General features: G+C 50.1%; 2 protein-coding genes across 6 annotated transcripts in view; both read left to right on the top strand.

The window, feature by feature from the left end:
• Positions 1-18655, top strand: part of ZDHHC1 (zinc finger DHHC-type containing 1) — a 54777-nt gene extending 36122 nt beyond the window's left edge. For 2 of the 3 annotated variants that reach the window (XM_043989216.1, XM_043989217.1), the window contains exons 8-11: positions 14613-14698; positions 15474-15561; positions 16064-16172; positions 16593-18654. In XM_043989216.1, the coding sequence (XP_043845151.1) occupies positions 14613-14698; positions 15474-15561; positions 16064-16172; positions 16593-17029 (720 nt within the window). In that variant the 3' untranslated portion in view covers positions 17030-18654. Of the gene's footprint in view, positions 1-14612; positions 14699-15473; positions 15562-16063; positions 16173-16592 lie in introns of all 3 variants that reach the window. The other variant, XM_043989218.1, reaches the window with a different exon arrangement.
• A 702-nt stretch (positions 18656-19357) lies between these two features.
• On the top strand, positions 19358-26243 carry TPPP3 (tubulin polymerization promoting protein family member 3). Of its 3 annotated transcripts, none has more exons than XM_043980092.1 (4): positions 19358-19494; positions 23549-23742; positions 25287-25440; positions 25667-26243. In XM_043980092.1, the coding sequence occupies exons 2-4, from the start codon at positions 23555-23557 to the stop codon at positions 25853-25855; spliced, it is 531 nt and encodes a 176-aa protein (XP_043836027.1). In that variant the 5' UTR covers positions 19358-19494; positions 23549-23554; the 3' UTR covers positions 25856-26243. The 3 variants fall into 3 exon arrangements, with proteins under 3 accessions (XP_043836027.1, XP_043836029.1, XP_043836028.1); XM_043980094.1 differs by having other exon boundaries at positions 19364-19494; positions 23490-23742; XM_043980093.1 differs by having other exon boundaries at positions 19447-19566.
• Positions 26244-26525: the final 282 nt, after the last annotated feature.

The raw sequence follows: 26525 nt of genomic DNA, 5'->3' as shown, positions 1-26525 counted from the left end.
TAATAACTTTCTCTTGTTTTATTGCAGTTAGCATTTCCGGAACCATATCAAATAAGAGTGGGGAAAGTGGGTGTCCTTTCTTTAATCTCATTTATTGGAAAAGGTTCTAGTGTATTCCCATTGCATTTGATGCTTGCTTTTGTTTTTAGATAGGTGCTTTTTATAATATTTTTTAAAGGCTTCTCTATTCCTATACTTTTTAGGGTTTTTAGCATTAAAGTGTTGTACTTTGTCAAAGGCTCTTTCTGCATATCCTGAGATGATCATGTGGTTTTGGATAGTTTGGTTTTTAATTTGATTAATATATTGATTATTGTCCAAATGTTGGGCATTGTATTCCTTACATTCCTGGTACAAATCCCACTTTATCATAATGAATGATTTCTTAGATAAATCTCTGTAGTGTGTTTGACAGGATTTTATTTACAGTTTTTGAGTTAATGTTCATTAATAATACTGGCCTAAAGTTTTCATCCTGTGTTTTATCTTTCCCTGTTTTATGTATTAGAACTATATTTGTCTCATAAAAGGATTCCGGTAGGATGCTTTCTTAATTTTTGAGAATAATTTGAGAAGTATGGGTACTGTTTTCTAAAAGTTTGATAGAATTGCCCTGTAAACTAATTAGGTTCATGAGTTGTTTTCCCCCCACTGTGGTAGTTCTTTTATAGCTAGATCTATTTCCTTTTCTGAGATTGGGTTATTTAAGATCTCTATTTTTGAAAGTAATTATTTCTTTCTTTTGTGTTCTCAGTTTTGTGAGCATATAACTGTGCATAATATGTTCTGATTATTATTTTTATTTCTTCTGGATTTGCTGTGATTTTACCTTGCTCATTTACTATTTTATTGATTTGATTTTCTGCTCTCTTATTTTTAATCAGATTAGCTAAGAATTTATCCATTTTATGAGTCTTTTCAGAGAACCAGTTTATAGTTTTATTTATCATTTCTATGGATTTTTTGTTTCTAATTTATATATTTCCCCTCTATTTTTAAACATCTCTTTTGTGATTATTTTAGGTTTATTTGTTGGTCGACTTTCTTTTTTAAAAAAATAAATGTTCAATTCATTAATCCTCTCTTTTTCCATTTTGTTAATATATATTTAAGGCATTGTTTTCTTCAGTAAGCTTTTGCACTTCCTTTTCCATTTGGCCAAATGAATTTTTTAAGGAATGTGCTTCCTTTTCCATGCTGCTGATTCTTTTTTCATAATTTTCTTGTGTTGCTTTCATTTCTCTCCCCATTTTTTCTTCTACCTTTCTCAATTGATTTTGAAAATCTTTTTTGAGCTCTTCCAAGAAGGTTTTGGTCTTGAGACCAAGTCATTTTCCCTCTTGAGGCCTCACATGTAGGTGATTTGAGAGTATTGTCCTCATTCGAATTTCTGTTCTGCTCTTCCCTATCCACACAGAAGCTCTCAATGGTAAGAGCCCTCTTCTGTTTCTTACTCATATTGTAGCTTATTTTTTCAAAGTTGAGGTCTGCTCCTGGGGCAGAAGGGTGACTGTTTCAAGCTTCTTGTGCTGGGGTGTAGGGGCTATGTCACTGGCTTTCTACTCTGAGGCCTTTATGGCTTGTGGACTTCTCACCACGCTGGGCTTGCTCCCTGCACTTGCTCCTGCTGTGCTGGGATGGCCAGGCCTGGTCGCGACTGTCCTGTGGGTGGCCCTCCAGCTGGCAGCCTACCCTCTCAGCTGGTGTTGGTGGATCTCACCACTGGCCTGCTGTGCCACCAGATTGCTGAGTCAGGATCAAGGGCCCTCAGTTGCTCCACTGTAGCCAAGAGCTTCCTGCTGACTTGCCCAGACCCCCTCAGTGCAGTGCAGCACAGCTCCCCTTTTGCCCAAGTGAGACTGACCTTTCCTGAAGTCTTCTAAATTATCTCAAGTTGGAAGATTGTGTCTCTCTGTCTTTTTGTAGGTTCTGTAGTTTCAGAATCCGTTTACAGGCTTGATTAAATGTTGTTTTTGAGAGAAACTTGGGAGAGCTCAGGCAACTTCCTGGCGTTTCTCTGCCATCTTGGCTCTGCCCCCCCTTGTTTATATATATATATATATATATATATATATATATATATATATATATATATATATATATATTTTTTTTTTTTGGGTGGGGCAATGGGGGTTAAGTGACTTGCCCAGGGTCATACAGCTAGTAAGTGTCAAGTGTCTGAGGCCGGATTTGAACTCAGGTACTCCTGAATCCCGGGCCAGTGCTTTATCCACTGTGCCACCTAGCTGCCTGGTTAATATATATTTGAAAGGTTACGATTATCCCCCTGACCACTACTTTAGTTGCATCCCCCAAATTTTGGTATGTTGTTTCATCATTACCTTTTTATACATAGTCATAAAATTATCTCTCTTATTCTTTGACCCACTTTTTGTTTAGGATTTCACTGTTGTCTTCATTTGGGTATGTTTATGTTCCTTGAATCAATTATTATTTTTATTGCATGATGGTCTATAAAGGATGTATGAACTATTTCTGCCTTTTTATATTTATTTGCAATATCTTTGTGCCCTAGCACGTGGTCTGTTTTTGTAAAAGTTCCATGTGGTGCTGGGAAATATGTATATTCTTCTTCTTTTTTTTTTTTTTTGGTGGGGCAATGAGGGTTAAGTGACTTGCCCAGGGTCACACAGCTAGTGTCAAGTGTTTGAGGCTGGATTTGAACTCAGGTCCTCCTGAATCCAGGGCCGGTGCTTTATCCACTGCGCCACCTAGCTGCCCCTGGAAATATGTATATTCTTTTGCTGTCCCATTTAGAAGATGCTGTAAGTCATTTAACTGTAGTTTTCCAGGAATTTTTTCAGTTCTGTATTTTCCCTTTTGTTTATCTTTCTGTTATACTTATCCAAAACTGAGAAGAGAAATTTGAAGGATCCTATCACTATTGTGTTATTATTATCTATGTTTTGTTACTTAGATAATGTTTTCTTTATGAATTTGGATGCCAATACATTTGGAGCATATGAATTTATTACTCATAATGTTGTCTAGTTCCTTTCAGCATAATATAGTTTCCTTCTTTATTTCTTTTTGTTTTTTTAATATTTGGTTTTGCTTTGTAAAATAGCATGATTGCTATTTCTGCTTTTTTATTCACTTAATGCAGAGTAAATTTTTTTATTCACTTGATGCATAGTAAATTTTTTCCATCCCCTCAGCTCTATTTTGTGTATATGCCTTTTGTTTTTAAATGTATTTCTTGTAAGCAGTAGATTATAGGGTTTTGTTTTATTATCCAATCTGTCACTTTTTTGTTTAATACATTCATATTTAAAGTTATGAGAGTTAAGTTTTTGTTTTCCTCTATTTCTAATGTTTTTTTCAAGTTATGATTTCCTCCCCTCTTCTTCTATAAATACAACTATGTTCCTTCAATTACTTTACCTTCATCTTTTTTTTTTAAGGTGGCCTTGTTCACACTGGTTCTCTTCCCCTCAGCCTTGACCTTCTCCTTTCTCATTTGCTACCCCCTTTCCCTTTGGGGTTTTGCTTATTAGTTCCTTTTTATCTTCTGCTTTTATCTGGTTATATAATTCTTCCCCCTTTTCCCCTCTTAGTCAAGTATATACCCCCTTCCTCTCCTCCTCTTTAGCTAGTTCTGTTTAGTGGTTTTTTAAGTTTCATTTTTTTTGCAGTCCTTTCCAAAAAGGATTTCTCTCTTTTCATTATCCACTTTCTCTTTCTGCCTGCTCTAGATTCTATACCTTCCTGTGTATTTCCTTTCCTTTCTCTGATTTGTGACCCTATAATTATCTGGTCTCTCTTTTCTATATTCTTCATGCTTTCAAAGTGTCCAAGGTATCCAGTCTAGGATCTCCCCTCTAGGCAGTTTCTGCCATTGCCTTGTAGAGTCTGCCCCAGTGATTCTCCTTTTCCATGTACCTCACTTCCAGAACAATGCCAGTTATTGCAGATCTTAATGAGGACACTGCCCATGATAAGACTCTTCCTTCACCATGTCCCTGATTATGCCGCCCTCCGCTGATCTTATACCCTCTCCTGTTTGCCTTTTTTTCCACATTGGCTTCAAAATCTCCCTGGATCCCTATTCTCCCCCTCCCCCAGGTGCCAGTTGCCTCCGGGGGTTCCAAGCCCCCCCAATGTAAGATGAAAAGATTTTCAAACATAAAATCCCCCAGGCCACACCCAACATAAGGTCCCCATCTTCTCCTACCGCCAAAGTATCCCTCCTTCTTTTCAACCTGTTCAATCTTCCCCCTCCTCCCCACAGACTCCTCTTTAGTCTCTTCTCTTTCTGAGACCAATGGGATCCCTTGATTTGACTCCTGCACCTCACTTATTCCTGTCTGTCTGCCTGGTCCCCTCCCCATTTTCATGTGCCCTCCTGGATTGTAATGTAGTACCACAGAAAAATACATTCACCTATTAGGGTGTTGCTAGGTTCTGTTCATAACTCCCTCTGTCTGCCTCTTCACTGTTACTTCTACCAGATTTCTGCCTTCACCCCTGTTCCCTTGTGTACATTTAGAAAGAGGTCTCCTACCAGCCTCTTCTACTGTTACTTTGTAACTGTTACTGTCCTTGGCTATTGCATTTTTTCACTTCCTCTGCATTTCTATTGTTTAGGGTATTCAAGAGCAAATCATCTCTTCAGTTCTGGTTTTCTTTCTAAAGATGTTCCAAATACCTCTTTATTATTGAATGCCTGTCCATCTTTTTTCATGTTTGATTAAGCTCGGATTTTCAGGTAACAGTGAGCTGCACCCTGAGCTCCATTGCATCATTCTATTCCCTCTATCTTTTTCTAGTGGTTACAGAATGGTCTTGTGTTATTCAGATTTCCTTTCCTTTGTATTTGAAGGTCTTTTAAATTTTTTTTTAAATTGTTGAGTGGGTCACTTTTATTTTTATTTTTTAAAGTAATAAACATTTTTATTATAGTTTTGAATTCCAATTTTTATCCTTTCCTCCCTCCCCTCTTCCTTCCCTGAGGTGGTAAGCAGTCAGATAGGGGTTATTCATGTACAATTATGTAAAACATTACCATATTAATCATTTTGTACAAGAAAACTTGAATAAAAGAAAATATATGAAAGAAAGTGAAAAATAGCATGCTTCAGTCTGTGTTCCATCAACTTCAGTTCTTTCTTTGGAGGTAGATAGTATGTATCATCAGTAGTCTTTTGGGGTTGCCTCAGATCACTGTATTGTTTAGAATAGTTGTCATTCACAGTTCTTCATCAAACAGCATTGTTGTCACTGTGCACAACGTTCTCTTGGTTCTGCTCACTTCACTATACATTAGTTCATACAAGTTTCTCCAGGCCTTTCTGAAATCATCCTGCTTGTCATTTCTTATAGCACCGTGATATTCTTTTTTTTTTTTTTCTTGTGAGGCAATTGGGGTTAAGTGACTTTCCCAGGGTCACGCACCAAGTAAATATTATGTTTCTGAAGCCGGATTTGAACTCAGGTCCTCCTGACTCCAGGGCCAGTGCTTTATCCACTGCAACACCCAGCTTCCCCAGCACAGTGATATTCCATCACCATCATATACCACAGCTTTTTGAGCCATTCCCCAATTGATGGGCTTTCCTTTGATTTCCAATTCTTAGCCACCACAAAAAGAGCTGCTATAAATATTTTTGTACAAATAGGTCTTTTTCTCTTTTGGGGGATGTCTTTGGGATATAATCCTAATAGTGGTATTGCTGGATCAAAGGGTAGGCACAGTTCTATAGCCCTTTGGGCATAGTTCCAAATTGTTCTCCAGAAAGGCTGGATCTTTTTACAACTCCACCAACAGTGGATTAGCATCCCAGCTTTCCCACATCCCCTCCAACATCCAATATTTTCCATTTTTGTTATATATGCCACTCTGATAGGTGTGAGGTGATACTTCAGAGTTGTTTTAATTTGCTTTTCTCTGATCAGAGAGCATTTTTTCATATGATTATAGATAGCTTTGATTTCTTTGTCTGAAAACTGCCTGTTCATATCCTTTGACCATTTATCAATTGGGGAATGAGTTGTATTTTTATAAATTTGACTCAGTTCTCTATATAATGAGAAATGAGGCCTTTATCAGAGATATTTGTTTTAAAAATTCTTTCCCAGTTTTCTACTTCCCTTGTAATCTTGGTTACATTAGTTTTGTTTGTGTAAAAACTTTTGGGGGGGGGGGCTGGGCAATGAGGGTTAAGTGACTTGCCCAGGGTCATACAGCTAGTATATGTCAAGTGTCTAAGTCCGGATTTGAACTCAGGTCCTCCTGAATCTAGGGCCCTGTGCTTTATTTACTGTGCCACCTAGCTGCCCTGTGCAAAAGCTGTTTAATTTTATATAGTCAAAATGATCTATTTTACATTTTGTTTTACTCTCTATCTCTTCTTTGGTCCTAAATTCTTTCTCTGCCCATAAATCTGACAGATAAACGATTTCATGCTCTCTTAATTTGCTTATGATATCATCCTTTATGTGTAAGAAGGTCTTCTGATCACTTACAGAACATATTTCTGAATTTCATTGTTAAATTTAGCCACTATGTGTCTTGGAATTTGTAGCCTTAATTTTTTTCCCCTGGAGGCAATCTATGAATTCTTTTTATTTATATTTCATTTTTTATGTTCAGAAGTTAAAAGCAGTTCTCTTTTATTATATCCTTCATTATGGTGTTAAGGTCTTTTGTCCTGTTGTATTCTTCTGGGAGACCTATAATCTTCAGGTTGTCCCTATGCAGCAGGCTTTGTTTGTATAGTGAGTGTATTTTTTTAATGTTGTTTTTTACTTCTCTTCTTCTAGATTGCCTTTTCACTTCTGTGTATTTGCATTCCCAATTATTTGCTCTCTTTTTTGTATCTTTGGTGAAGCTTGCCATTGAAGATTCAAGTTTTTTGTTGTTTTTTTTCTATTCTGCCCATATTTTTGCTGTTCAGAACATAATTTCTGCTTTCATAATTCTCATTTCTCTTTTTGAGTCACTCAGGAACAGTATGTTGTGGTTTCATATTCTCAAATTCCACAGGGTCCTCTGTCTCATCAAGTATTGGCTCACTTTTTGCAATATTTATTCATAGATGTCTGAACTTGTTTACTCGCTCTGGAGGCCATATTTTTTGTTGTTGGTATTTTCCTTGTTGATTTATCTGCTAATGTTTAAGGTTTTTGAGTTTTCTTTTTCCTGAAATCTTTGATAATTTCAGTCTATTCCACTCCCCCCCCAGACTTACTTTCCCCTACTGTCCACTTCATAACTCCCTCCCTTCTGATTGTGTTTTACTTGGGGGTTGGATCACAGATCATCTCAGCCTTCTATACAGGACAATTCATAGATCTCTGCTTCAGGTAACTTTTGGGTGGTCAGAACTGGCCCCCACTGGGTGCTCTGTTCTTTCTCTCAGGCTTAGTGGAGGGCCACACAGCCCCCTGCCCCATTCACATCGTGTTCTTTTCTACTCCCTATGTTCTTTTATTCTTTGGTCTACTTCAGAGCTTTGCAGCACTGGTTCTATGGGGTTGTCCGCCCTGGTGCTGAGGGGTGTAGCAGTGCTGGCTGGCTGATGCAGCCAATTTCTGCAGCCTGGGGCCAGGGTCTCCACGGCTCCAGAAAGGGAGTGGGTGGGGGGGAACCAGAGAGTGGGGTGGGCTTTGTAAGCCTGTGTCGTGTCCTTCGGTTTGCTAGTATTTACTGTGTGAGATAGAGGAGTGGTCTTGCAGGAACTCAGGTCTGATGAGCTTAGGTTGCTGGGTTTGGGAATTTTTTTAACCTTCTTTTGGATTCTGGTTGTCCTAGGCTGTAGAGACACTGAAGTTGTTTTACTTTGGTGCGCAGCTTCTGTTTTAGGGAGATTTGAGAGGTTATAGGGGTCAGAGAAAACGTTTAGTCCTTCATGTGGGTGCTCACACAGCCTGTGGAGTTTACATTTTAGTGGGGGATGCAGAAAGTGGGGAGGAGGTTAAATGAGGAAGTGACATGGTGACCTGGTTACCGGTAACACAAGGCAAAAGCTTCTACTTTCAGAGTCCAGGGAGGGCTCCGGGAGCAGGGTCCACACTTCTGATGGCAGGGAGATAAGGATGGTGGGTGGGGACAGTGGCCAGGAAGATCCTCATAGGGGTATTGAAAGAGGGAAGTGGGAATGCTTGGTCTGGAGAAGTCAGGAGAGGACGGCTGTCCTTAGGCATTTGAAGGGCTGATGTCGAAGAGACCTCAGACTGGTGCTGGGCACCAGAGGGCAGAACCTGGAGCCAAGGTAGACCGTGCACAAGGTGAGCTCAGGTTAGATGGCGGGTCAGATCCCCCCCGCCTGAGACATCGGCTCCCCAGGAAGGGAAGAGAGCCCCAAGTCTGCAGAGCAGAGTTCCATGAAAAGAACTTCAGGCTTACTGAAGGATGGCTCTCAATTCCAGCCCTGGCCCAGCCAGGACCTTGGCAGCTCTGCAGGCTCCAAGTGTCTGCATAGAGCTGGCATTAATTGCTTTTCTAAGCTCTCTACAAAGAGCATCTCACTTGATCGTCGCAGCCACCCGGGAGGGAGGTGCTGTTATTATTCCAATCACACAGATGAGTAAACAAACTGTGGCAATGAAAAGTTAAGGGACTTGTCCAGGGTCACCCAACTAGTAAGTGTCTGAATTCAGATTCGAACTCAGGTCTTCCTGACTCCAGGTCCAGTGAACCATAATCAGGGCTCTCTCAGGCTTATGGGACAAGCCTGTCCTCAGCATGCGGTTGTTTGTTTCTTTTCTAGCCTCACTGTCTCTGCCTTCCCTTCCCTGCAGAGACCCAAGTGAGAATATGAGGGAGCTGCTGCTATGCGGCTTCCCCCAGCCTCATTTGGAGCAGCAGAATCCTGAGCAGTCAGACTGAAGTTCACCCTACCAAAACTCCTTATTTTGCACTTGAGGAAACTGAGGCCCAGCTAAGGGCTGTTCCTTCCCCTTCTGGCTTGGGGCGTGCTTTGTGGATGGGCAGATTTGACCTGGCAAACTGGGGCCACTTCCAGGGCTTCAGGGAAGATTTCTGGGTTTGTCTTTGGTCCTGGTCATTTATGGAGCGTTTGGGATCCCCTTGGATTTAAGGAAGAAGTCTTAAGAAAGCTCGAAAGAGAAGGGTGGGAACCCAGGAGAAAGCCCCATGCCCACCACTTCCCAGCCTAGCTATTGTCCTTGACTCTTCACTCTCCCCCTCCACATCTAAGCTGCTGCCAGATCTCTTAGATATGCTCCCACCCTGGTCAGACCCTCATTACTTCATGCCCGGACTATTGCAGTGGCCTCCTGATGGGTCTTCCTGCCTGTAGTCTCCCCCTGGGTCCAGTTTATCATCCATTCAACATTCAAAGTGGTTTGCCTAAAGCACAGGTCCCACTGTGTCATCCCCTCTATTCAATGAACCCCAGTGCTCCCTGTTACCTCCAGGATCAAATATAAGATCGGCCGCTGTGCAAAGGCCTTCATGGCCTGCCCTCCCCGCTCTGCCGTCTTCTTAAACCTCACAACCGCGGCCCCCCCCTTCCCCCTCCCCTGTGTATCGTGAAATCCAGTGACCCTGGCCTGCTGGCTCTTCCTGGCCCAAGACCCTCCATCTCCCATCTCCAGGCATTTTCTCTAGCTGTGCCCCACGCCTGGAACGCCCTCCCTCCTCATCTCTACCTCCCTGACTCCCTTCAGGTCCTCACTAAAACCCTCCCTTCTATAGGAAGCCTTTCCCCATCTTTTGTCACTTCACAGCCTTCCTTCTGTGATCTTCTTTTCCACTTTATCCTGTACACGGATCGTCTGTACACAGTCATGGGCCTCCTTCAGTGGTGAACTCCTCAAGAAGAAGGGCTGCCCCCTCCTCTATATCCCTTGCACTTAGCACAGTGTTTGCACAGAAACATTTGCTGGCTGGCATTCGCCAGGCTGGCTATGTACAGCATACAGTATACGGGGCTCTAGAGGCATTCTAATTCTACAGGGGAGGAAACTGAGGCCCAGGGCGGTGGGGGGGGGGTGAAAAGTCCAAGCTGGAGTCTCTTCCTCACTGCTCAGATGCCAGTTGACTAAGGCACATGACTCCAGCCCTCTGGAAACTTGAGTGGCCAATATTGGGTCCCAGAGTATCTAAAGGCCTAGACATTCTGGTCTAGCTCAAGCTGGGCCTGAAGCTGAACTGAGTGACCTGTGGAAGAAAAGTCATGGATTTAATGTTTGATGAAGAGACCTTAGAGATTACTTGGTTAAACCTCTCATCTAGGGGGCAGCTAGGTGGTGCGGTGGATAAAGCAGCAGCCCTGGATTCAGGAGGACCTGAGTTCAAATCCAGCCTCAGACACTTGACACTAGCTGTGTGACCCTGGGAAAGTTACTTAACCCTCACTGCCCCACAAAAAACAAACAAAAACCCCCTCTCATCTTAAAAAAAGGTCTATTGGTTCTCTTTTTTTTTTTCTTTACATTGCTCTCTTCTTGGTAACAGCTCCCTGATTCCTCCCCTCCCCATCACACAAACACACAACAGAACCCTCACTTGTAACAAAGTTAGGCTGGGTAAATCGACACATTGGCCAGGCCTGACCATGGGCACACTTCATTCTGCACCTGCATTCCAGGACCTTTCTGCCCAGAAGTGTCCAAAAGGACCGTTTGCCTTCTCAAGTCAAGAATGATCATTTCCCTTTGCTGTGGATGTCTTTCATCCTGTACATCTTTTTTTTTTTTTTTTTTTTTTTTTTAGTGAGGCAATGGGGGTTAAGTGACTTGCCCAGGGTCACACAGCTAGTAAGTGTTAAGTGTCTGAGGCCGGATTTGAACTCAGGTCCTCCTGAATTCAGGGCCGGTGCTCTATCCACTGCGCCACCTAGCTGCCCTATCCTGTACATCTTGTGATCATTGTGTAAATGGTTGTTTTCCTTTACATCTTGTGGTCATTGTGTAAACGGTTCTCTCGCCTTGGCTCTGAATCAGGCCGTACAAATCTCCCCGGCTCCGTCTAAATCCTTCCTGCGCATCCTTTTTTTCTGTTGCAGTGTTATTACACAGTCTGTTCAGCCATTCCCTGATTGATGGGCAGTCACTTTTTTTCTAATTTAACAGAAGTGCCGCTCTAAATACTTGTGTATAAATGGAAGTGTACGCCTAGTGTTCCAACACTCTCATTTTACAAAGGAAGAAACTGAGGCCTGAGCGACTAGATGACTTGCCCAGAGTTACAGAGGTAACAAGGTACAGAATTGAGATTCAAACCTAGGTTCTCTGACTCCCAACAGCATGATGCCCGGAGACCTGGAAGGGAAGGGCTGCCACAGGCAGGAAGTAGCAAAGCTGGCATTCAAACCGAGGCCTTCACCCTGGGGAGCAGGTTTCTGGTTTTCCCTCCATCATATCAGGTTCTACAGCAGGCTCTCTGAAAGTTTGCTGGGATTTCAGAGGAAGAAAAGCAAACCAGAAAAAGTGACTGTTCATAAGTGGCAATTTTGAATGGTTCTAAACCTGCTCTGAGACGCTAGTTGGGCCATCCCCAAAGCAGCGGGGGGCGTGGGTGCAGGTTTGGCCTTGTGTTTACAGGAGGGAGACCTTACTGTGACCTGGGCCCAGATGAGGGAAGTATGATGGATGGGAGGTCAGGAGACCTGGGGTCTGGCTCTGCCTCTGCCACTCACTCAGCATTTGTAAAGCCAAGGGGCTAAGGGACGTTCTCATTCTGCTGCTGTGGCTCAGTATCCCTCGCACCTCTGACAGTCTAAGTTTTAATGTCCTTTCTGGCTCTCAAATTCTGTAGGGTTCCTTTCAAATCCAATAGCCTGTGTTCCTAAGGTCCCTTTCATGGGTAGGTGGGTGGCACAGTGACAGAGCACCCGGCCTGGAGTCAGGAAGACCAGAGTTCAATTCCAGCCTCAGACACTTACTAGCTGTGTGACCCTGGCCAAGTCACTTAACCCTTTTTGCCTGTTTTCCTCATCTGTCAAATGAGCTGGAGAGGGAAATGGCAAACCCCTCCAGGGTCTCTACCAAGAAAACCCCAATTGGGGTCATGAAGAGGCAGACGTAACTGAAAAAATGACTAAGCCACAAAAACAAGGTCCCTTCTAGCTGCGACATTCGGTGTTCCAAGGTTTCCTCCAGCCCTTCTGTGTCCTACAATTTATACAATAACAACAGTAAAGATAATCTAACTTACTAACAATCCAGAATCTGATACTAACAATACTGTATAACAAATACACTACCAACAGTACAATACTAACAGGAGTCAAGATGATCCACTTGGGAAGCCTCAGTAAGCCCAGTGCAGAGCACTCCAGCCAGGGTTCAGGCGGGCTTCCCACCTGCTGAGAGGCGATGAAGAACGGACAAGTTGTAACACTCCTGTCCCAGCTCGCTTCCTCTTTCCCCCAGGCCCTTTCACCTCCAGCTCTCTGTGACTGGGATCTGCGGCCCCTCCCTTTCTACCTGGCTGAGCCCCGAAGGGGAAGGCAGGAACACAGGAGGGGCCCTCTGGGAAGACAGTTCTTGGGTCCGTGTTGCCCCTAAACACTGGCTTGTTTTAGAGACGGAATTCAATTTGTTGTGTCAGCATTAGTCAGGATGCCGTCATCTCCATGGAAATCCTGGGCTAGCTGCTGTCAGCACAGCAAGCCAGCTGAGATGGGGCCACTCTGGGCTGCCTTGGGCCTTGCCTCCTTGAAGAGGAGCTGGCGACAGCTGGGGCACCCCAGCTACCCTGACCCTCGGGTCACACAGCGGCCCCATTATGGGAAGGCCAGGCTAGGGGTTGGAACCATTCCTTTAGGACAATCAGTGGTCTGATTTTGAGACCTGTCCAGGCCATGGCAGGGCCAAGAGAGACCCAGGGAGAAGGGAGGCCATGGGAGCCTCAAAGACTGCTATCATCTTCCCGTGTCAGTCCTAGAACCAACTAGAACTGACCTAGAACCTGGAACTCTTTCTCTTTGTCTCCACAGCATCCAGCACACAAGTCCATTTTCTGCACTTTTATTTATAATATAGAAAGTTAAACAACACACTGATAGGCACACAAAAGAGTCCATCCAGTGTCCATTCTAAGCCTGATGAACCTCTCCAGGCCTCGCTAGCCCGGCTAGTGACCCTTCCAGCTCAGAAGCCCCATGCAGGGCCCTGAGCTGACTGTCCTGTGGCCTGGGAGTTAGCGACCACAAATGTCAGTAAACAAGTTACTTTCCCTGTCTCCACGCAGCTGGGAGGGAGAGCAAAGCTGTATTTGGAGGCTTTGAAATAGTCTTTAAAATCTCTAGAGAACACATGTATAACAATATTGAATTGCTTGCTGCCTTGTGGGGGATGGGGAGGGAGGGAGGGAGGAAGGAAGAGAATTTGGAACACAGAGTTTTAAAAATGAATGTTAAAAATTGTTTTTACATGTAATTGGGAAAAAATAAGATTCTAAAAACCCCCATCTCTAGAGAGAGGGATGAAATCGTGCTGTGAGGTCAGGGAATCTGGAGGAAGAGGAGGAGGGGAGGACATCCCAGGCATGAGGGCCCTGTGTAGAGCCCCCGGAGCAGTCTGTTTTGGCTGCTGGGGTGGGGGGGAGGTCGGGGAGGGGGGGCGGGAGACTGAGGTAAGGCTACAAAGGGAGGCTCAGAATGGCATCCTTATTTTGGGGCCAACCACCTGGTTGGGCTTGATGGGGCTCATAGAAGGCTCAGGCAGACAGCCGCTGAGCAGCCTTCTGTTGGCCAAGCTGCCAGTTCTTCCCTTCCTTTAGTGCCCCCCTTACAGCTCGTTAATGGGTGAAAAGAGAATGGAAGCAGAGTGCTTTGCAAGCCTCAAGGGGCTGGATCAGTATCATATTTTATTAACAAAGCAGGGGAGATGAAGGTCAGAGTCCTGGCTATGTGACCCTGGGCAAGTCATTGCCCTACCTGTCCTAGGCAGTTCTCCAGAATTGTAAGGGACAGAAATGGTGCCGGCCTGCAATGTGGAGGAAGTCTGTCTCCTGACATTACCCAAACCAGGGCTTCGTTTAAGTTTCCTTCCCTCTGCAATGTCATATTCTCCCCTCTCCCCTTTTCCGTTGAATTCCTCCTCCCACCCTCCCCATCCCTCAGGCGCCAGCTCCAGACCCTTCTCTGCAGCCAGTAGCACTGGTCATTAGGCCACACACTTTGGTGCTTACTGGGTAAAATGGAAACTCGTCAGCCTGGCTTTTAAGTCTTTAAGTCATCTGGTTCCCATTCCCCATTTGGTGCATGTCACATTCCAGCAAGATTGGCCCCCGCCGGCTGACCCCCCAATTCAAACTCCATGCCCCACCTCCGTGCTTTTGGCCTCATCGTGCCCCTTGCCTGGTGCTCCCTCCTCCCTCCCTCCCCAGGTTCAGCTTAGAGGCCGCCTCCCCAGGCAGCCCTTCCCGAAGCCCCCCAGGAGCGTATTGGCTGCCCACAGTGTTGCTTCCCTTCAGGGTACTGGAAGTTCCTTGAAGGCTGCCACTGTGTTTTCACTTCAAGCTTGCTTAGCATTTGTTTGATTGAATCGCTGGTTCTGTTCTTCCAAACATGTGAGCCCCCCATGCCCTGCTGAGCCCCGCCTTGGGGAGGGCTGACCTGTGGTGGGCAGTGCCCGGCCCTGGGCCCTCTGGACTAACCCTCTGCTCTCCCTCCCAGGAGGTGGAGTTCTACGTCCGCAGCTTCAGCTACACCAGTTCAGAGCTCCCGGCAGAGGGCTTGGTCTCCACAGCTTCCAAGAGAGAGTAAGTACTGGGTGTGTGTGGGGGGGCTCTACACAGCACAGAGGGAGGCTCCTGGGGCCGGCTAGCCCACCTGGTCCTCCGCCATTCCTTGAGATCAGTCCTCCCTCCGCTCTGGTCCAGGGTGAGGCGGGGGCCTGCTCCTAGATGGGGAAGGGCAGCCTAAAGGGAAGAGGATTCATGAGGAAGGAGCTTGGCAGCCCAGGGAGTCCTGAGACACTGTCTGAGTAGGGCAGGTCAAAGCAGGTCTCCGAGCTGGCTGCCGGGAATGGAGCGAGCCGGCCCCGTGGCTCCATCCTGACACGGGTGGTCACCTCGGAGGGCCAGGCTCTGCTCTGGATGTCCTGTGGGCATCGGGGGGTGGCGGGGAGCCCCCAGGGTCCTGAAATGCCAGCTCCCTCTGCAGAGGAGCTCTCAGGAAAGAACGACGATCTGTGACGGCAGCGATAATAGCCCCGTTTCCATAGTGCTTTAAAGCTTACAGATCCAGCACTTTGCCTGCAACCACCCTGTGAGCCAGGGATGCAGGGCTTATTACCCCCATTTTACACAAGAACCTGAGGCCTAGAGGGTTTGTGGGATTTAACAAAGGTGAGTGCCAGGACTTGGATCCTAACACCTTCACCACCAGCTGCCACTCTCAGCTGACCTGCCAGGCTCCCCCACCCCCTCTTACTCAGCTGGAGGGGGCAGCTGAAGGATGGGGGCAGAGATTGGGGTGGGGGAAGGGGAGAGGACTAAAGGGCCAGCCTTGACACCATCCCCTTCCTCCTCCCAGCCATTCTACACTCTTTGTCACCAGCGCCGAGCCTGTGTTGCCCTCCTCCTCTGACACCCCATCGCTGCCACCCAAGATCCAGCCACAGGTAGGCACAGGCAGTGCCATCGACTCTACCTGGTCTTGCCCTCTGGTTCTGAGGAGCTGGGCATTTACCCCAGGGCCAGGCACTCCATCCCCCCAGAGCTGCTAAATGAATGGGATTGTTGGTGAAAGGAGGAGCCCGCTTACCCTGACCCTGTGCCCCGCTCTATCCTTCTGACATCCGGGTTATGACTGGCTCCATGTCCTCCCCCACCCCTCCTTCCCTTGGCTCCTGGTTTCCCTGGAGCTCACTGCCCTCCCCTTCTGCTGGGAGGGCACAACATAGCCCTGGGCCCCTTGACTTCCTTCCTAACCTTTACTGCTTGAAGCTGTGATCCCCAGCCCCAGTGCTGTGGCCCTGCCCCCCCCCCACACACACACACACTTGGAAGTTCTTAACTTCCCACCGGCCTCAATGTATGTACTCCTCAGGAACATGGGGAGGTAGGAAAGAAGCAGAGGGACAGGAGAGGAAGGCACTAGGGGGTCTTCTTTTGCCTTTGCAGAAGAGGAAGAAGAAGAAGAGGAAAGTGTACAAGGTGCCGGCCTTGGTAGCCAGTGAGAAGTCTCAGAGCCGCCCCCCACCCCGACCCAGGATGCCAGCCCCCTGCCCTGGTAAGAAGTGCCCCCTGCCCTGGGCTAGGGGAGCAGGCAGCAGTAGCCGCACAGTCTTCCCTGGAAGGGGGAGGGCTCAAGAGCCACAAGACTTCTGTTTTCCTTAACTCCTGCTCCGGCCTGAGCCTTTTTCTCCAGCTGCATCCTCAGAGGACATAGCTCATCTCTGGGGTCAAACCCACTTTCTTCTGGGGAAGGTCAGAGCCCAGCTCCTGTTGCCTCCCCTTGAAGATCATCTCTCTGACAATTCCTGCCAGCCATTTCTCCACTCCCTTTCCGCTGGTCATTTCCAAGGTTCGGCTGAGCCGAACCTTGCGGCTGGTCAACTTGCCCTCCTGCGTGTCCCCTGTCCTGAGCTGGGCGGGGGAGGGAGACCCCTGCCTCTGCACAGCTCCCTGACCATCCCCTCTCTTCCCTCAGAGCTCCCTGAGGCTGCTGCTGCCCTGAGTTCTCCGTCCCACTCCTCCAACTCCAGCCTTCACCTCCCTGTGCCGGCCTTCCTGGGCCCAGACAGCTCTGTGCAGGCGGCTGGGCCTCCGGCGGAATACCACTCAGAGTCAGCCGAGTCCATGGAGGAGATCCCTGTGGCCCAGACCCGTCTGGGCAGTAGCACCCCAGCTGAAGGTGGCCGGCTGCCCCCTTATAGTGGCCTGGGCCTTTCCCGACATCACCTCCCCCGAGCTCCTGGCCTGGCCAAGAGATGCCCTCGGGGCAGAGATCATGAACAGGAGCTGGAACTTGCAGCCAAAGTGCCCACTGTGTTTGTGAGCCAAAGCAGTGGGGAGCCCCCTGCGCCCTCCAGAGGGCAGCCATGTGCTGGTGCCAGGCTGGACCACCCGGAGGGGAGCATGACCTAGGCCCTTCCCTACCTCCCAGCATTGCTGCTGGCCTAGCTGGCAGAGGTGAGTGCTAGGCCAGGGCCTCCGGTGCCACCCTCCTGCCCCTCGCCCCATGTCTTTGCCTTCTTCCTTGGGTTGTGACTCTTCTTGGAGTCCAGCCTGAGCCCAAGTGGCTGAAATGAAGCCCAAGGCAAATTCAGTTGTGAGAGGTTGGGATCGAGTTCGAGAGGCTCAGTGGCAGCCTAGCCCAAAGGACAAAACCAGCCGGGGCACAGCTGCACCTGGAGGGATGACCCTTCCAGCTAGTTGTCTCTCCAAGGACTGAGATGGAGGAGAGAAGGCGGGCCTTGGGAGCAGGGGCCCACAGCAGTAGGACCCTGGAGTTGGCAAGCTCGCCTCAGAAGGCCTAGGAGGCAAGTTGGTGAAAAAGTGGTGCCACTCCCCAGTATGGGCAACCTGAGGCAAAGCCCTGGCTGAACCGTGCTCGTTATAGTGAGCCTCACTCAGCCTCCTGGCTCTCCCCTCGAAATGGACCGTGGCATTGAGAGAGCCAAAGCTTGCTGCCCCCAGATGATCTACGGGGGGGGGGGGGGTAATCTGAATCCTAGGCCAAGCCTTAAGGCCAAAGTAAATCCCTAATCCCACTGAGTGGGTAACTTTTTCCCTGGACTAAACCAGGCAGCAGAGCCCTCCCCTGAAAGGAGTGGCCTTTTGTGGAGGGTGGGTGGGAGAGTCCCTGGGCTCCAGGCTGAAGCTCCCTCCGAAGTCAGGTACCTACCTATCCCTCCCATATGCCACCCCCAGTCTATGCAACCCCCTCCCCCAACTCCAAGAGCTGAGCCCCTGGGCCCGGAAGTGTTGCCCCTCCTACGGAAGACTGCTGGCCAGTAAGGGCAGCACCCAGCCAGGAGGGAGGTGGGAGATGTGCTGCTGGGGAAAGCCAAGATCGGGAGCACCTTCCAACAAACAGCACAGAATTCACTTTAGGGGAGTACCCAGGGGCTTGGGGGTGGGTGAGCACTCGGGACTTCAGCCCTCCTTTCCTCCCCCGCTCCTGGGGGTGTGCTTCCCCCTTAATCATGAGCAGCAGCACCCTTCCTCCTGTGGATTATTCATGATGTCACGATATAAATTTTGTATGCCTTTCTTTGCTAATGCTCGTTGTGGCTTTCTTTCTTAGCCTGGCCACAGGTCTAACCTGGGCTAACCTTTCCTGAGCTGGACCAACAACCCTCAATGTCCTAAGAGCTGGCCAGAGTTGGAGCGGGGAGATTGTGGGGAGCCTGAGGGTCTAGATGATGCTGAGAGTAGGGAGTGATTGACTGATGACCTAGATCCGGAGCGTGTAGGGAATCCCGGGATCGGCTTCGGGATGCTGGGGAGAAGAAGCGGGAAGGAAGGGTTTCCCTGGCTTGCCTGAATCCGCGAGAAGCGGGGAGGCGGAAAGAAGGGGGAAGGCCCCCGTCCCTCAGGGCTCCCCCGGGACAGCTACAGCCTCGGAGCGCTCTGGGTGTGCGCTGGGCCCCTGGGGAGAAGGCCGTTTCTCAGGCGTGATCGCACTGAGAAGGGAAGTCTGGTGTCCGAGGCTCCCCGGGGCAGAGCCCTTTGGGGGACATCGTGAATGCGGAGCGCATCCAAGCTGCGCCCGCGTGCGGACCCCAATAACAGGCTTTTAGGGGCTAGGGGGACTAGGGAGGGGTACCAGAGGTTGGAGAACCTGGGGGCCTGAGGGAACTGACGAGGGGTGCAAAGGGGATGTGGAGGGAGGTAGGCGCCGTCCCGGAGGCTCCTGGGGTCCTCACCCGCTCCTTGTTCCCAACCTTGCAGCTTTCCAAGTCGCTTCATCTGTAGCCTTCTGGACAGGGATGGGGGGGTGGGGGGTGGGGAGGGGAGAGAGACGGGGGAGGAGCTTGGGGATAGGGGATGTTGGGTGGGGCTGCCGAGGAGGGGAGGGGAGGGGGAAGAGGCAGCCCCCGCCTCTCTGCCGCATCCTCGCCTTGCCCCACCCAGCTCCTTCCTGGCTCGGCCGGGGCTGTGCAGTTGGGGAGCGGGGGGGGCGGTTGGGGTGCGAGAGGGCAGTGTTGAGAACAAGGGGGTCCTGGCGCGGCAGGAGCGGGGCTGCAGAGAAAGGAGAAGAAGCCAGGGCCGGGGGTCCGGGCGAGGAACACTTGTCCCTGGGGCGGAGCCCGGCTGGGGGCGGGGCTTCCCTGTGACCTTGGTCACTCTCAGCAAAAGAACATCCCCCTTCCCCCCCCTCCCCGGGGGTGGGACAGGATGTCTCTATGGAGACCCGGAGAAACAAGGGATAATAAGCCAGTGCCGCCCGGGCGCATTCCCGCCGAGCTACCGGCAGGGAGCGGAGCTGAGGAGCCGCCGCCCGGTCCGCCCGGTCCGCCCGTCAGTCCGTCCGTCCAGCCGTCGGTCCGTCTGCGCCGGAGCCCTCCGCTCAGCCCGATCTGCGTGCAGCAAGGACAGCCCCAGAGGTGAGCTCGCAGCCCGGGGGACTGACCTGGGACGGCCGCCGGCGCCACATCCAGATCCTAGTCGGTGCCAGGGTAGGGACTGGGACCGGGAGACAGGGATGGGGGGCTTCCCTTGCAGGAAGGGGGTCGCAGGGAAGAAACCCCAGGTACGTGGAAACCTCCCTACCTCCGATCGGACTGAGGAGTGGCATCGATCGGGCCCACCCCTACAGCCTCTGCAGCGGACCCCCCCAGGCCAAAGCAGAGGGTGCAGGAGCGGGCGCGGGGCAGAAAGGGCTGTGCCCCATTAGTGACAGGCTCCTGCTGGCATTGGCAAAGGTCATTCATTGCCCAGCGTCTGGGATGGAGCGGGCAACCCAGGGACTAGACTGGAGCCTCGGGCTTGCTGCAGAGATCTAGCCCCGGACTGGCCTGTGGACAATGGTTACCCCTTTTCCAGGGGACATGCCAGTTTAGGAGACTGTTCCCAAGTTCTTCCCCCTCCCCGTTCCCCAATCTCCTTGGGGTTGGGAGAGGGCAGGGAAAGGCCTGTCCTACAGCTTAGCTGATTAATGACTCCAGCTGTCTGCACTGCCATCGAGCCAGTCTTGAGATGGCCAACTGGGAGTGACCGGCCCCACCCTGTCCCTTTCTCTGTGTCCCTGGAGAAGCAGGGCCCTTGATTTTAGTGCCCAGGCCCCACCTGGCTCACCCCTGCCTTGTTAATGACTCTCTCCCCACCCCTGATGTCGGTTCCCTGGCCAGAGGGCAGAGGTGGAGGTGCAGTCATATCTTAGGAGAATGAGGAGGGCCCTACAGAAGCTAGAGGGGGTGACAGTGGCCAACCAGCCAGGATGGAGAACCCACAAGCCTAGGTCCTTGGCCTAGAATGGGGGCAAAGGATCCCAGGGCTTTCTCTTTGTTCATCATCCTCAGCTCCCCACTTAGGAAGCGATTAGGAGGGAGCCGGTGTTTGCAGGGTCTCAGAACTGCCCCGCTGGGACAGGGCCCTTCCTCCCAGGCCTGAAAGGGTGTGGTCCACCGCAGTCTTTGACCACTGGACCACTGACTGCAGAATGGGTCAGACATTTTGTTTCCCTCAGGTCTGCTGCTCCACGTCTCTCTCCTTCCTCCCTCCACTGGCCCTATCTTACACCAGTCTGCCCTCCCCAGCTCCCACCCCACAGCCCAGGAGACTCTGATATCCCTGCCATTGACTTTCTTTTACCCTGGGGACCATTGGTTTATGCCCCAGAACTCCAGCAGCAGCCTTACCCCTTGGGTCATTAGCCTGGCCCTCAATTCACTCAGCCCAGCCCAGCTCAGCCCCCAACCCACCCAGCTCTGCCCCAAGCCCAGCCCAGCCCAGCCCAGCCCAGCCCAGCCCAGCCCAGCCCAGCCTAGCCCAGCCTAGCCCAACAGCATCGAGAACTTCTCCCAGGGCTGCCCAGACACCATCCCTCCCTTAGCAACAGTCTCCAAGCAGCACCACCCTCCCTTGGCAACTGTCTCCTAGTAGTACAAACTGTGGCCAGCCTAGGGCCAATCCCCGCCTCCCCCGCCCACCCCTTGTGTTTTTGTTTAATAGTAACAAGGGTGTTCCACCCAAACCGGGGGTATCCACCCTGCTGGAGGCCCAGTAGGGAGCAGCACTGATCAGGTTCAGAGGGTAGGGTCAGGGAGCTTCTCCCATCAGCCCATGTCCCCGTTGCCTCTTCCGTCCCCCACACTGGGTGACCGAACACAGACCCTAACTGTGGCACTTCTTCGAGCTGACAAGAATGGCTGGAGGACTCCAGCCTGCCAGCCTGGCCGTCAACCATGGGGTCCCTATGCTAGCAGTAGACCCAGGCTAGGCAGCACCAGTTAGCTGCCCCCAGGGCTGGCCGACATCCTGATCCTGCCTAAATGATGCTGAGCCTTCCAAGAACCAGGACAGGGCAGACCCTGGCACCCATTGTGAGGGAGGGGCAACCTGCCTTGCCTCCTGACCCCCTCTTCCCTTTGACATCGTCAAGTTAGAAGTTCATGTGATTTCACAGCTGGAAAGAACCTTAGAGATCATCCAGTCAAACACTTTCATTTGAAAGATGAGTAAACTGAGGCCCACAATGATTTACTCCAAGTCAGTAAGGTCATAAATAGCAGATCCCAAATCTGAACTCGGGCTGTCTGACTCTAAATCTAGTGTTCTTTAAATCCAATTTAATTCAATCTACTCCAACAAACTTAAATACACACTCTGTGCAAAGCCTGTGTCCCAGACCCAAAGTCAGACATTAATTAGTTCCTGCCTTAGAGGAGTTTATTCTCCTGGGAAGGAGACAACATATTCGTAAATAATTGTACAGGAATTTGAATAGGATGAGGGTCTTAACAATTAGAAGGCCCCAAGCTAAGCCTCAAATGAAGAAAAAAACATTAGAGCAAATGTTCTTTTTTTAACTTAAATTTAAAAATCGAAGATAATTAAAGTTTAATTATCCGGCATTTGAGTGGGGGTGGGGTAGGAACAACAAATCAGTGTGGGAAATCTGGGGTTCTTAACCTTTTTTCTGCCAGGGACCCCTTTAGCTGTCAGTCTGCCGGAGCCTATAGGCCCCTTCTCACATTGTTGTTGTTCGGCCTACATTCTCCAAGAGGACCAACGGCATCAGGAGGGGGATGACGTGACTTTGCTGTGCATTGGATTAAAGTGAGTCAGAGAAGTGCAAAGTCATCAGCCTCACTCTCTCCTCCAGAGCCATTAGAGTCCAGTGGTGAGACAGGAGTCAAGATGGCTGTCGATGGATGGCCCAGCCCCCTTCTCAGAATCTGATTTTTAAAGGCAGGAAATAAAACAGATAAAAAAACCATTTTTATTGAAATAGTTATCAAAATATTTTTTAATAAGTTCACAGACTGTAGGTTAAGACCTCTGATTCAAAGAGTCAGAGTTCCGGAGAGGATGTATTCCCGGCAGGGGCCACAGCTTGGGTAAAAGAATGAAGTAAGGAAGTGAAGCCTCCAGGTCAGGGAATCCAATCTGGCTGAGGGGGAATAACCTAGAACAAGAGTGGGAAAGGAGGTTGTAGTCAGATTGTGCAGGGCTTCGAATGCCAGGCTGGGTAGTCTGGATTTTGTTGTTTGTTTTGTTTTGTTTTTGTGAGGCAGTTGGGGTTAAGTGACTTGCCCAGGGTCACACAGCTAGTAAGTGTCAAGGGTCCCAGGTCTGATTTGAACTCAGTTACTCCGGAATCCAGGGCCGGTGCTCTATCCACTGAGCCACCTAGCTGCCCCTTGGGAAGTCTGTATTTTAGAAGCAGTAGGGAGCCTGGCGCAGTTAGCATCACCTCCAGTAATACAGACCCACAGCAGACCCCTGGTGCCTGTGCTTTACTAGGAAGATGATCCACATTCCCCAGGGAGATAGAGGAGCTGGCAGGAACTGGCATGGGTGATAAGCGATTTACCAGAGGTGGAATTTGTCAGAGCTGGCTTCCAGAGTGGACAAATCTTTGGCATAAAGTCTCAGTAGCCCCTGGGGCTGGGTAGCTACAGCTAGAGCCCATTTCTGTGATTTAGGTGCTAACGACTAACCACCTGGGGAACTCTAGGCCTCCGGGTCTGCAGTGTCATCCATAAATAAGGGAGGAATTGTACCAGGTGATCTCGAAGGCCCCTCCGGGGCCTGGCATTCCGTGTTCTAAGGCCCCTCCCAGGCCTGGCATTCCGTGTTCTAAGGCCCTTCCCATCCCTGGCATTTATAGGATCATAAAACAAGAGCTTGAAGGGACCTCATTGATCTCTAGTCCAGTCCTTTTACAGATGAGGACAGTGAGACTGAGAGAGAGGACACACAGAGTAACCATCACTGCCGTGACTCAGTCCCTCATGTGGTGAGTGCAATGCCTCGTGCTGCCTACATCCCAGGTTTCAATGGTCCTCTGGTACCAGCGGCCTGCCCCCAGACCCTCTTGCCAGCCTGGGCAGTTACGGCTCCCTGGGTGCTCAGGGGACGGGCACGTTGTCCCCAGGATGGTGCCGAAGCTCAGCACGCTTAGCCCAGAGTGAATGTGCGTGTGATGTGCGGCAGGTCAGCATGGCAGGGCACCCAGACGTGGAAGGCTTGGAGGAGAGCTTCCGAAAGTTTGCCGTCCATGGAGACACCAAGGCCACGGGGCAGGAGATGAACGGCAAGAACTGGGCCAAACTCTGTAAGGACTGCAAGGTTGCCGATGGCAAGAATGTCACAGGCACGGACGTTGACATTGTCTTCTCTAAAGTCAAGTGAGCCTGGGGGCACCTGGTCGGGGAAGGGGAAGGTGGAGGGATGGTAGTGGAGGAGGGGGGAGGGGGAGCTATTTGGATGGAGGAAGTAGGGGTGGGATTCCTTCTCCCCCCCCCCCCCCCATCTAGTCCAAATCGGGATTCAGAAAATAAAATTCCCAAGTACAGGACAGGGAGTGATTCCATAACAGCTCCTGTAAAAAAAAAAGTTCTGAGGGGTTTTAGTGGACTGCAAGCTTCGTATAAGTCAAACTCAATATATTGGGTGGTCCACAAAGCTAATTTGATCTGAAGCTCCACTGAGCCACAAAGTGCTCCAAATGAGGGGACAGTAGTAGTCCTGCTGAGCACTAGAGTGTTGGTAGAAGCAGGAATTTGGGTGACCACAATTTAGGAAGAATATTGACACATTAGGGGGCAGTTACTTGACACAGTGCATAGAGGGCCAGGCCTGGAGTGGAGGCAGGAAAACTCATCGCCCTGAGTTCTAATCCAGCCTCAGACACTTCCTAGCTGTGTGACCCTGGGCAAATCTTTAATCCTGTTTGCCTCAGTTTCCTCATCTGTCAAATGAGCAGGAGATGGAAATGGCAAATCACACCAGTATCATTGCCAAGAAAACCTCACAAAGAGTCAGATACAACCGAAGAACAACCAAACAAAAATGGACAAATTAGAGTAGATCCAGACAAGACCATCTGGGACGATTGATGAGGGATCATCGAGGTCATTGCTTGTGGGAAATGGAGATGTTTTGACCCAAAGAAGAGAGTATTTATGGAGAATAGGGTAGTTGTGTTCAAGTATTTGAAGGCCTGTCATCTGGATAGCCATGCTCCAAGATTGTCACAAGGGGACAGGTGCTATGCCCAGCCCTGAGGACACAAAGAAAGGTGAAAGGTAGCCCTGCCCTCTGGAGCTTACTGTCTAATGGGCAGACAACATGCAAACAACTGAGGGGGGCAGAGGGGAGGGCCGGTAACCTGAGAAGGCTCCCCTTCTAGCTGAAAGGCCTCCTCTGCCTTCTGCTCAGCTTGGAGGGCGGAAGGTGACACAGAGGCCAGTTTTAGGTTTGTTGCCAAGGAAGACCATGGGAATGATGGGATCGCTGACTGAGGGGAGTGGGCTGGGGGGGGGGCGAGGTGTGCCCCATCCCTGGGGCTTTAGGCCGGGCCAGAGGCTGCGTGGGAGGATGCTGCAGTTCAGGTACCGGTTGATCTGAATGTCTTCTCGGGCTTCTTTTGCTTTTGTTTTGTTTTTTTTTAATTTAGTGAGGCAATTGGGGTTAAGTGACTTGCCCAGGGTCACACAGCTAGTAAGTGTTAAGTGTCTGAAGCCGAATTTGAACTCAGGTACTCCTGACTCCAGGGCCGGTGCTCTATCCACTGCGCCACCTAGCTGCCCCATGGGCTTCTTTTAATGCCCCAGTTCTGTGATGGCATAGAATGAGAATGCCATGGGCATTCTTGATACCTTAGAGAAAGCTAATGGATGGAAAAGGAGGAGGAAGGGAGGGATCCATAGTTCCCCCGTGTCCCTATTAGGGGGAAGACTGCCCGAGTCATCAATTATGAGGAGTTTAAGAAGGCCCTGGAGGAGCTGGCTGCAAAGAGGTTTAAGGGCAAGGACAAGGAGGAGGCATTCGATGCCATCTGCAAGCTGGTGGCGGGCAAAGAGCCGGCCAACGTGGGAGTCACTGTGAGTGTCCTGCTTGTCCTGAAGGGTCACTTCTTTGTTGGTCCCAAAAGACATCTCAGGTGGCCTCTGGGCTGGCAGTCAGGGACTAGCCCTGCCCTCTCCCAACCTCCAAGCATTAGGGGAGCCCTTCATGGTGGGGAGGGAGGAGATGGGGGGAAAACATGACCAGGGCTTGGGAGTGTTCCCTCCGCCTTCCGCTGAGCACCTTGTGTTTGACTCTGGGTAGAAAGCTAAAACAGGAGGGGCTGTGGAGCGCCTGACCGATACCAGCAAGTACACGGGCTCCCACAAGGAGCGCTTTGATGAAAGCGGCAAAGGAAAGGGCATCGCTGGGCGACAAGACATCCTGGACGATAGCGGCTATGTCAGTGCCTACAAGCATGCGGGAACCTATGACTCCAAGGTGAAAAAGTGAGGCCCAGGCAGCTGCCTCCCCCCTCCCTGAGGGGCCAGGAACGGTGGGGGAGGAAGGGCGCTGACCGCCTCCCTCCCGCCTGGGTGGCCATGTCCCGCCCCCACACACCCCATGCTGCCCTGACATGTGCCCTGTGCCTTCAACTTCCTGCCCAGGTGTGGGATGCCCCTTAGGCCTGCCAGGGCCCTAACCCAGGCTGGTCCCATCACTCCTTCCTCACTAACCTGGGCAAAGCATGGGGCCCAGGCCCCGTATTAAGGATTCCCGGCCCAACGGGAGATGACTGGCCTGTCTGCCCCATCCGCTCACCCCATATTTAAACTGCTGACCCCGGATCAGTACCTGCTCTGTACTCAGAACCCAATAAAGGAAACCTTTTGTACTCACACTAGCTTGGCTTAGAGCCTTGGGGGGGGGGGGGGGCAAAAGGGCTGGCAGGGAGGGGGCGGCATCTCTATCTCCATTTTCACAGGTGAATGAGTTCTGGCTTCCCAATGGATCCCCACCTATGACCCTGTGGCTTTCAACCTCATTCTGCCCCAGCCACTTTACCTATCACCCCATTGGTAGCCCTGCCTTTGGAAGGCAGAATGCAAAGGTTTAGGGGTCCCCCTTCCTTTGGTCTGACAAGAAAGGAGGCCTTTCATGAGCCCCCAGATCAGACCCTCTC

Source organism: Dromiciops gliroides, chromosome 2 (genome assembly GCF_019393635.1).
Source record: "Dromiciops gliroides isolate mDroGli1 chromosome 2, mDroGli1.pri, whole genome shotgun sequence".
NCBI classification, from domain to species: Eukaryota; Metazoa; Chordata; class Mammalia; order Microbiotheria; family Microbiotheriidae; genus Dromiciops; species Dromiciops gliroides.
This window is presented reverse-complemented; position numbering and strand designations above follow the sequence as displayed.